Here is an 11,555-nt window from a genome sequence, read left to right as displayed (position 1 = left end):
TTCCGGCCCACCGGAATACAAGTTCGTTCAAATGGGTTAGCTGTGGCCCTTTGGGTTGATGATTGTGAAGCACTTGATAGATCATTTTTGTCATACGCACAAATTAATCATCCTTCGATATGTAACTGTTAATTATTTTTGTTAATTATTTTTAAAAGTTCCCTTGAACTTGAACCTTGCTTCTATGTCTTATATCACGGATCATCTATAATTTTTGATCCAATATTTTATTTAGTTGGGTTTTACAGGACCCACAAAGGTGTGAATGAGATTATTTGTGAAACTAAATTATTATGGAAAATGATTCCGAGATAATAACGATAATAGAAAATGATCATAGTGGACTTGGTTTAATTTATTTTCGCCCATGCTTTCAATGCTAAAAAAATAAAAATAAAAATAAAAATTGTAACCACTAAAATGGTTTGTTATAATCAAAATTAGACAAGTGCACTTGAGTTGAAACCTTGGAACTAATAACTCTTTTAAATTTATTTAAGTCACTTGAAAGTTATGTAGCATGGACACAGGATACGGATACGACATGACACGAATACGTCAACAAGTCAAATTTAAAAAAAGTAGGACACATGGTACGAATTGGACACAACTATAAATATGAATTTTTATTTATATACATCTATTGAATAATAGTATTGTAAAACCTAATTCATTTATAATTTTTATGGTACTAAGAGTTGTAATGACTTTTATATCATATATATATACACACACACACACAATTATTTTACTATTTTATCATAATAGTGTTTTTATTTTAAATAAACAAATGCCATTTAATGTTTTACTTATGATTATATTAATACATTACAATTATTCTACTGCTTTATCGTAATAGTGTTTCATATTAGATAACATTTGAATTGGAAACAGCTAAGAATTGTTTGTTTTAACTCTTCCTCTGTTTTATTGGCAGCAAGCAAATCACTGTTATATAGAAAATTTTCATATGATGCATGCATATATATATATATATATATATATATAGTCCCGTTCAGTTGCTCTTCAGTGTGCAGGGAGTAATATACGCTACTTCAATTTTAGTTGTTTGATTTCATCCAATGACTGAAATTGAAAACAATTATATTAGTTGTTTCTGGTTTTTTAAGACTCCAAAACCACTCAATGTTATAATAAAGAGGTATTAATAATGAAAAAATGAAACAAATAATTCCACTAACATCGTTTGGATATAAAAGAGTGAGAGTAGTGGAGCCTTTTTATTACGAAAAAAAAAATCTAACAATTATTTTATACCATCAGTTGTGATGATAACTGCCAATTTTTATTTATTTATTTATTTATTATTTATATATCTTCTGTCATTTTTAATATTAGCTAGGAAAAAAAAAACCTCAATGATTAGAGAAAACAAATTGATTACATGAGTATACGAACTAAAAAAATGTCTCCCACGTGAAGCTATTCATAGTTATGCATCGAGAAAGGAGTATGGTGAGTGAGATACTAAGCTCTGCGAGAAATTTACCCAAGTATGCAATAACAAAATTTGCACCGTTTGAAGAAAAAAATTTTCACCAGAACATGAATACAGAGAAAACAGCTAGAAAAAAAAAAAAAAAATGTAAGTTTTCTGTCAAAAATTTTGTACGAAGAGAATTTTTTTTCTTTTTTCCCCGTAATAGAAGGACTCCACGATTTTAATGGAATTATTTGTTTAATTTTTTCATTATTAATACATCCTTATTATAAGGTGTTTAAAACACTTAAGTTTTGGAGTCTTAAAAAATAAGAAACAAATATAGTTGTTTGTGGTTTTTTAAGACTCCAAAACCACTCAATTTGAGTGTTTTAAATAAAATTAAACACCTTATAATAAGGGGGTATTAATATAAAAAAATTAAACAAATAATTCTATTAACATCGTTTAAATATAGAAGAGAGTAGTGGAGTCTTTGTATTACGGAAAAAAAAAAAAATCTAAGAATTATTTTATACCATCAGTTGTGATGATAACTCCCAAATTTTTTTTATCTTCTCTCATTTTTAATATTAGATAGGGAAAAAAAAACGCTCAACAATTGGTGAAACAAATTGATTACACAAGGATACAAACTAAAAAAAATGTCTCCCATGTGAAGCTATTCAGAGTCATGCATCGAGAAAGGAGTATGTTCAGTGAGAGAGAAATTTACCCGAGTATATAATAACAAAACTTGCATTGTTTGAAGAGAATTTTTTTTACCAGAACATGAATATAGAGAAAAGAGTTGGAAAAAAAAAATGTAAGTTTTCTGTAAAAAATTTTGTACGAAGAGAATTTTTTTCTTTTTCCGTAAGCGTTCGTTTGGTTAGCCGAAAATTGATGATAGAAAGTGAAAGGAAAAGAAAGTGAAATAAAAGAAAATAAAATTATGTTTCTATCATGCATTTCGTTAGCATGATTTTTTTGTAAAAAATTTGTAGGAAAATGTTGTTTCATTAGTTTGGTTAGCATGAAAGTGAAAAGAGAATGATTTACATACCAAAATTACCCTCATGAATTCAATACTAAGTAAAATACATCATACAACAAGGATAATAAAAAATATAAATAATTGTTTTATGAATATAAATATATGTGCGTGCATATATATATATAGTCCTAATTTAAAAAGTCAGAAAATTGTAATTTAATTAGGAGTCCTAATTTAAAGAGTTAGACAGTTGTAATATAAGTAGGAGTCATAATTTATCAAAAAGAAGTCACTCCTTTTGTGAGTCTAAAAGGAAGGAAGAGAAATAATTACGGAGAGTATAATTGAAAATGAACACATGATGATACAACTTTTACGCGAAATTGAAATTTTAGCGTGTTTTATAGAGGAAACATTTTAAGAAAAACAACTAATTGCAGGAATATTACTTTCCTGGAAACATTTTAAGAAAAACAACTAATTGCAGGAATATTACCTGAAAATTTTTCCTTTCACGCTAACCAAACTATCAAATAATTTTAAAATTTTTCGTTTCTTTTCCTTTCTATTTAGTTGACGCTAACCAAGCTAATCCTAATAGAAGGATTCCACGATTTTAGTGGAATTATTTGTTTAGTTTTTTTATTATTAATATTCCCTTATTATAATGTGTTTAACTTTATTTAAAAGACTCAGGAGGTTTTGGAGTATTAAAAATCAGAAACAACTAATACTGAACAGGAATGTGTGCGTGTGTGTGTATATATATTAAAAGTGACCAAACAAAGGAAGTTAACATTAATACCCACAAGAAAACTAACTGGCAATTCGAACCCACGAGAATAATTTGGTACATAAATTGTTGCATGCGTACTGCCTGCGGTGAAGATGTGTGTAGAAAGGGAGCTAACTCTAGCATCAATTGGGCACAAGTTCATACAGTTGTCAAGCCAGAAGAAATGTGGATTTCCCATTGCACACATGGTGTTTGATGAAAGGCCAAACAAAGGGGTCTCAACTGCAAAAGCTTCCTCCAGGTCCATGAAGCCTACTGAGGAGGTATGTTAAACATTTACCCTTCAATAGGTAGCAGTGCACCCATTCAACCCAGAGACTGTGCTCTCTATTGTTGTACATCTTCCATGGCAGTCTTGTTTCTGAGCTCAATGTTGGGTAAATCCAAATCTCCATCTGATTTAGGCACACAAACACTTTTCCAACAGATTTTTGCTTTATGAGAGTTAAGATCAGTACCTGACCATAAGAAGCCACAATAATTTTGTTGATGTCATTCGCAGTCTTTTTAGGGAGGATGAAAAGACCAATCCAGTAAGAGAGCATGCCAAGGAGAGTAGATCTGATCAGTTGAAATCTGGCAGCATAAGCGAGAGAATCAGAGGTCCAGTGGTTGATTCTGGAAAAGAGATTCTATCCACAAGCACCTGGCAGTCACTGGCTTTAAGCCCCTTAGTGATGAGAGGGACCCCCAAGTGAGTAATAGGCTGTGATCCTCTAGAGAATCCCACCAAGGAGAGGATCTGAGATTCAGTGGATGGATTGATCCCAGAGAAGAACACAGAACTCTTAGCATGATTAATTGTAGAGTAATGATAGGGAGTCCGATAGTTGGACACATCCGACTAAATTTATGTTAGCGGGGGACATCATCATATTTAATGACGTCATGATGATGTCATCGCTCACTCACATAAATAAGTCGGATGTGTTTGATTGTCGAACTCCCTATTATTACTCTACATGTACGTGAGCGGGGGACATCATCATATTTAATGACGTCATGATGATGTCATCCCTCACTCATATAAATCAATCGGACTCCCTATCAGTCGCTCACATAAATTTACTTGGATGTGTTTGACTGTCAGACTCTCTATCATTTCTCTACATTTATGTGAGCGGGAGACATCATCATATTTAATGATGTCATGATGATGTCATCCCTCACTCACATAAATAAAAAGTCGGACTATTTAACATTATTCTCATTATTTTCAATTGTGAGACCCGAGAGGGAATAAAATGTGTCTAGAGCCTGCTTGAGAACCTTGACGGATAGCACATAACCATAAGAGAGTAACAATAAGAAATCAGCAAAGCATAGGTTGTTAATTTTGAGGTCCTTACCGTTTAGGTTGTTAATTTTGAGGTCCTTACTGTTTCAGTGGTACTGAAAGGAGGGGTTAATGGTGATAAAATGATGAGAAATAAGGGAAAAAAATTCCAAAGCCAGCACAAAAGGAGAGGGAGACAGAGGGTCTCCTTGACTAAGGCCATGGGCTCCCCTAAAGAATCCATGTGGCTCCCCTTTGATAGAGATGAAGTAGGAAGGGTAAGAAATACATTCCTTGATCCAAGCTATAAAGTTGAGAGGCAGACCAAACAGTTCCAGAGAGTCAACAAGGAACTCCCAACAAACTGAATCAAATGCTTTCTTTGTGTCAACCTTGAGAGCACACTTGGGGGGAACAGAGTGTGAGTGATACCTATGGAGCAGCTCTTGGGCTAGTAAGATGTTATCACACCAATGTTTCTCCCTAGTACAAAAGCTGACTGGGATGGACTTACAAGGTGAAGTAGAGCCAGTTTAAGTTTATTTGCAACAAGTTTGGAAATACATTTGTAGATTGTGTTGCAGAAGGAAATAGGTCTGTAATCACTCATAGAGTTAGGGTTAGGCACCTTGGGAACCAGTGCAATATAGGAGGCATTGACTTCGTTTAACAGTTTTCCATTAGGAAAAAAACTCTCTGCTGCTCTTAAGACATCCCTGCTTTTTTGAAGAAAAAAAAGAGTTGTAACCATCAGGACTTGGGGATTTGTTTGAGTCAAGGGAGAAGAAGCAATTTTGGATCTCATCAAATGATGGTATGGATGCAAGTTCAGGAACAAGAGAGGGTGGCAAAGATTTTGTAATAAAAGGGGCAAGAACTTCTTTGCTAGGGTATGTAAACTGTTAGGATATAGATTATTGTGATTATGAGTAATGATTGATTATATGGTACTAGAGCGAGAAGAGATGCATCCAAACCTAGAATACGACGGTTGTTTGGGGCATTTGAAGGTAACTTTCGTTGAGATAAGCAGTCCACAATGAACAGCATAGAACTTCAAATGAAAATTCGGTGATTTTCGATTTTCTTGCTCTAGTAACCATAGTTCCAAGTTTGCAACCAAGGCTCATTGGGATGGAGAGTTGATTAAGAACTACACTTTGAAAATGAAAAAATAAAAAGATGAAGTTTTTGACTTCAATCCCTTCCCTATAGACCAAGGCTCACATCAATTTTTTTGAAACTAAAACTTAGGATGCAACTTGGGCGGGCCAATATTTTGAACCTAGCTCGAGCCCAACCCAATTCTGATACAAATCTGACTTATCATTTTTACAATTAGAGTTGGACTTGCAACAAGCTTAACCGGAATTAGAATTTTAACACCATTGTTCTGTCAAAAGATTGCGCTTGCGAAATCTTTACTTCTCCAAGAAAAATTAGGGGAGGGGTGGACAATTAACTCAAATATATATATATATATATATATATATATTTTAATGTCACCATCTTTGTATTGGTTTCATTTCTCGATCATAAAGTAATTTTTTTTCCCCAAGTTGCACCCCTAGTATCTGCCTTGTGATTTGATTTAATTTTTTTTTTGTTTATTGTAGATTTCCATTGTATGGGGGATCATGTCGGCCCTTACTCAGCATCCTATCCTTTGACTTCACAATGTGCTTCCAGAAAAGGAAAGTATAGATCTTCTTGCTTGCATGGGACACATTTATCCCTGATATATATATATATGTGTGTGTGTGTGTATGTATATTTATTGTAACTTCTAAGATATAAAAAAAAACATTACTGATGCTACTATTATTTAATCAGGCGCGTTTTTGTTTGACCAACATGACTTAAAAGTGCTAACAAATGCTTGTTTGTTCTTCCCTTTCTATGTTTTAACTGATGCTTTTTTGCATTCTCTGTTTTCCACATTTTTTAACTTCAGTGTTAAAATTAAAAATTCAGGCTGAAAATTTTTGAGATTGTGTCACTAGTTAAAACGTAAGTAAATTTATGAGCTTTATTCAATGTTTATTTATTTATACTTGGGTGTCAGCTAGTAGTTGACATTCCCTGACCATCTAACAATTTCTCCCTCAATCAACTTAAAATTCAATGCAATATGCCAACAAACCTCCACCAATCTGTGTGTTGAAAACCAATAAAGTTCATTTATATCATGGTTGTTTCATGAAGTCAACCATCCATTTAATCATTTTAATACATCATGCATGTATATCTATATCTGAACATGTATAATTATTATATTCTAATGAACAATTCAAAAGGAATTTTTGACTCAACAAATGAATTCAATTTAACTAATAAACTAACAATATATACCTTGCAATTGCAATTGTCACCAGTCAACCATCCATTTAATGGTTTTAATGTATCATGCATAGTGCATTTGTTATTGGCAGACTTTTGGTGCCTCTCCATTGTAAGTCAAGATTAATCTTCATGAACCATATAATATTAAACAACCTACCACTTGAGATTTGAATATGTCTATGTATTGCCTTGATATAATGCTGCATCAGTTTATAGTGCATTTTGTTTCGAGGAGTTGAACAAAATTCCTTGATTGAAACTGTTGATTGGGCAAGATACGTCAAGTGTTCTCCTCCCCGGTTTTAAAAACATTTTCCTTTTGTTTCATGAGAATATATATACATTGTGATTCTAATGGAGAGCGTATACGTTTACTTGCAGATTTTATTAGGAGTGCTGGTAGTGCAGTCATGCATACTTTGTTTGGCACTTCCTCTCTCAAACTTCACAGATCAATTGGCTCTCCTCGGCTTCAAGAATGAGATCAAGCCTGATCCAAACAACGTATTGGGTAGTAATTGGAGCAGAACTAACAACTTCTGCAGCTGGCTTGGTGTGACCTGCAGTACACGCAGACAAAGAGTCACAGCTTTGGAGCTTCCTCGCATGGGACTACAAGGAACCATCTCTCCTTCTGTTGCCAATCTCTCCTTTCTCGTGACTCTAGATCTTTCAAACAACAGTTTCCATGGCACTTTAACACATGAGATTGGACGTTTGGGTCGTCTGAAAGATCGCATTTTAGATGAGAACAAGATGGAAGGAAAATTGCCCAAAACATTAAACCAATGCCAAAAGCTTGAAGTCCTGGGGCTTTTGAACAACAGATTCAATGGAGTCATACAGGAAGAGTTGGGTACATTGTCCAACCTCTATTTTCTTGGTCTCACGGGCAATGATTTCATGGGTACTATCCCATCTTCTCTAGCCAACATCTCAACATTGGAGGTCTTGGCACTTGAATACAATGCATTGACAGGTTCATTTCGTCAGACTATCTTTAACATCTCTTCTTTACATACCATTTCTCTCACGAATAATAGCATCTCTGGTAGTCTTCCAATGGACATTTGCCTACTTTGTCCTCAACTTGAAGGACTTTATCTTTCTTTCAACCATTTCAGTGGCCAAATTCCAACCTCGATACGACGATATCTCATTGTAGAGAGCTCAGAATATTGTCTCTTTCGTACAATAGGTTCGAGGGAAGAATACCAAGAGACATTGGGAATCTACAAACACTAGAGATTTTTTTATCTTGGTAGGAACAACTTAACCGGTACAATTCCCCCTTCCCTTGGTAATATTTCAAGTTTACTTGGGCTTGAGATTGGAAATAATCACCTTCAAGGAGAGATTCCTGGGGAGATCTCACAACTTTCGAATTTAAGGGTACTGAACTTACATACAAATAATCTCACTGGTACTTTTCCGGAGCAAATGTTTAACATGTCTGCTCTGCAATTCCTTGACCTGCCTTCCACTACTCTTGATAGAAATCTGCCATCAACTATTGGTTTGTGGCTTCCTAATCTTGAAGAATTAAATCTAGAAGACAATCAGTTGGGTGGAAACATACCCTTGTATCTATCTAACTCTTCTAAGCTCACAAGACTGTCGCTGGCTTACGACTTATTTACTGGACCAATACCTCCTAGCTTAGGCAACTTGCATCTCCTTGGATCACTCAATGTGCAAAAAAATCGTCTCACGGGAGAAAATAGAAATGGGGAAATTACCTTTCTCACTGCTCTGACAAACTGCAAATCTTTGGAAAAGTTGGTCTTCTAGAGCAATCCCAGTGAAGGTATCTTACCAAATTCAATTGGAAAATTTTCAAGTTCGCTTCAAACTTTTGTTGCCTCTACATGTCAAATAAAGGGTCCGATTCCAAGAGTAATAGGTTCATAGAAAAACCTGAAGCTCCTTAGATTGAGTGACAACAACATGAATGGATCCATCCCATCAACAATGGGAGGATTAGAGAGCTTACAAAGGTTGTATCTCGATGGTAACAAGATTGAAGGACTTATTCCCAATGAGATTTGCCATCTTTGGCATTTGGGGGAGTTGTCTCTTCAAAATAATAACCTCTTTGGACCAATCCCAACTTGCATATGGAATCTTAGTCAGTTACAAAGCTTAGTCTTAAGCAATAACAATCTTTCTTCTTCCATTCGGGCAAGTTTATGGGCCCTTGAAAATCTGTTGCTCTTGGATTTGTCAGTTAATTCCTTAAGTGGTTAATTTCCATCACAAATGAGAATATCAAATGTCATTGACATTGTGGATTTATCTCAAAACAGTATAGAAGGAATCATTTCTCAAGCTATTGGATCCCCTCAAAGTCTTAGCTCCCTCAATTTGTCGAGGAACTTGTTATAGGGCACAATTCCGGAATCATTTGGTGACTTGATTTCATTGGAATTCATGGATCTCTCTCACAACAATTTATCAGGTACCAGCCCTAAGTCCTTAGAAGAACTTTCACATCTCAAATATTTGAATCTCTCTTTCAATAAGCTCTCTGGAGAGATTCCAAATGGGGGTACTTCTGTTAACTTTACTGCTCAATCTTTTATGGGAAATGACGATCTCTGTGGGCCCCCAATTCTGCAAGTTTCAGGTTGCAAAATGGACAATACGCAGAGTACAAGGACTAAACAAGTTTTTCTCAAATATATTATTCCAGTAGTTGCATCAGTAGTAATCTTTGTTGCTTTGATTTATATGATGACACAATGCCGAGGAAATAAAGCACGGAGTTCAGATTCAGTTGACTCGATAGCTATTATGGAGCATAGAATGATATCATAAATGGAGCTTCGCCAATCCACAAATAATTTTTGTGATGCCAACTTGCTTGGATCAGGAGGCTACAGTTCTGTATACAAAGAAGTTCTTTTAGATGGGACAATCATCGCTGTAAAAATATTGAATTTGGAACTTGACACAGTTTTTAAAAGCTTTGATGCACAATGTGAAGTGCTGCGAAATGTACGCCATCAGAATTTAGTAAAGGTCATAAGTACATGCTCCAATCCCGAGTTAAGAGCTTTGGTTCTGCAGTACATGTCTAACGGAAGTCTGAGAAGTGGTTATATTCTGAGAACTATTGCCTAAATTTCCTTCAAAGAGTGAGCGTCATGTATGATGTTGCGTTAGCTTTGGAATGTCTCCATGATTGTCAACCGGAGCCTGTGGTCCATTGTGATTTGAAGCCCAACAATGTTCTTTTAGATGAAGAAATGGTTGCTCATGTGGGAGACTTTGGAATTGCAAAAGTTTTAGTTGACAAGACTGCAGCACAAACCAAGATTTTAGGTACACTCGGCTACATTGCACCAGGTAAATCTTCTCATTCTGCCCTCTTCATTTTCTAAAATTATTGTTACATTTCTAACAGTGGTGAAACTTATGTCTTGTTGTGAGTCGGACTTCTCATCTTCCCAATTTCAAACGTGTTCTCGATGAGGCTTTCAGTTCTAGGACCAACACATTAATGGTCGGTAGGGCTTCTAATTGAATAACATATTTCTTGTGTTGTTTAAACATAATAAACACTTCACTTTATTGTATGCTCGGGCTGGTATTTTAAATGCTTAGTTGTGTGACTCATATGCTAGGATTGAAAATGAAATGCAACACAATAGAGTCCAGCTTAGCTCACTATTTGATTTGTGTTCTTTCTTTCTTTATTTTATACATATATATATATATATATATATATATATATATATCTTCTAAAACATGCATAACTTTCATAGACTAGTCCAAGTTCATCAAAGTGAACTATGAAATTTATTTTCATTGTGCTTCTTGAAACTTTTGAATTGTTTGACAGAGTATGGTTCTGAAGGAAGAGTGTCTACAAAATGTGATGTTTATTGTTACGGAATAATGTTGTTAGAGATGTTTACGAAAAAGAAGCCGACAGATGACATGTTCGTTGGAGAATTGAGTTTGAGGCAATAGGTGAATGCATCACTTCCGAACAAGGCAATGGAAGTTGTGGATAGTTACCTGTTCGGGACACGAGATGGGAGAGAACCAGTGAATGACCTACAAAATTGTCTTCTAGCCATCATGGAATTAGGGATGCAGTGTTCTTCAGAATTACCGGAGGAGAGAAGTGACATGAAAGATGTGGTGGTGAAGCTCAACAAGCTCAACATGATATGTGTGCGTTAGCAAGTGTTTGGCTTTATTGTTGTAATTTAATAAATGGGTGAGAAACTGTGAGTGTGTGCATCTAAATTGCGCAAGTCTCCGCACATTGTTATCAATGAAGTCAGTTTATTTAATGAAAAAAAATAATATCAGTTTGTTTTGTTGTCTTGCACCTCCTTCAGCCTATTTGTGGCCCTTCAAGGACATAGGTTTTTTTTCTTAAAATTAAGTATATATTTGTTTCATGAAAAAAAAAATAAAAAAAGGTCTTTTGGAAAGATTTTAGTGGAAGCAGCTAGATTGATGTTGGGGTGCTTTTAAAAGCAAAACGTTTCAACTTCTAATGATAAAAGTATTGAATTAATGCATTTTACATTCTTTCCTTTTTTTTTTTTTTTTTTTTTAATTAAAAACTTATTTGCTAAAAAGAGAAGTCAAACTTTAGATCAGACGGGTCATAAGGTATCACAACCCAAGTGACCTATAGAATTTACGTTATCTCAATCAAACAATTCAAAATATTAACAAAATT

General features: G+C 34.6%; 1 protein-coding gene and 1 pseudogene across 1 annotated transcript; both read left to right on the top strand.

The window, feature by feature from the left end:
• The first annotated feature begins 3,152 nt into the window (after positions 1–3,152).
• Positions 3,153–11,170, top strand: LOC132271742 (receptor kinase-like protein Xa21; annotated as a pseudogene).
• Positions 7,208–8,644, top strand: LOC132270265 (LRR receptor-like serine/threonine-protein kinase EFR). The gene is made up of 3 exons (XM_059771453.1): positions 7,208–7,832; positions 7,897–8,014; positions 8,119–8,644. The coding sequence occupies exons 1-3, from the start codon at positions 7,208–7,210 to the stop codon at positions 8,642–8,644; spliced, it is 1,269 nt and encodes a 422-aa protein (XP_059627436.1).
• Positions 11,171–11,555: the final 385 nt, after the last annotated feature.

This window comes from Cornus florida, unplaced genomic scaffold, assembly GCF_030987335.1.
Source record: "Cornus florida cultivar Cherokee Brave unplaced genomic scaffold, ASM3098733v1 CherokeeBrave_3.0.0_Hap2_Chr08, whole genome shotgun sequence".
In the NCBI taxonomy this organism is placed as follows: domain Eukaryota; kingdom Viridiplantae; phylum Streptophyta; class Magnoliopsida; order Cornales; family Cornaceae; genus Cornus; species Cornus florida.
Note: the sequence above shows the minus strand (reverse complement) of the source record. Positions and strands in the feature narration are given on the sequence as shown.

Bases quoted from the DNA above. Each gene is read 5' to 3' on its own strand.
- LOC132270265 (XM_059771453.1), top strand. From the start codon at position 7,208: ATGGAGAGCGTATACGTTTACTTGCAGATTTTATTAGGAGTGCTGGTA. The intron at 7,833-7,896 runs GTTCATTTCGTC...CACGAATAATAG, and splicing joins TGAATACAATGCATTGACAG to CATCTCTGGTAGTCTTCCAA. The intron at 8,015-8,118 runs GTAGAGAGCTCA...TTATCTTGGTAG, and splicing joins CGATACGACGATATCTCATT to GAACAACTTAACCGGTACAA.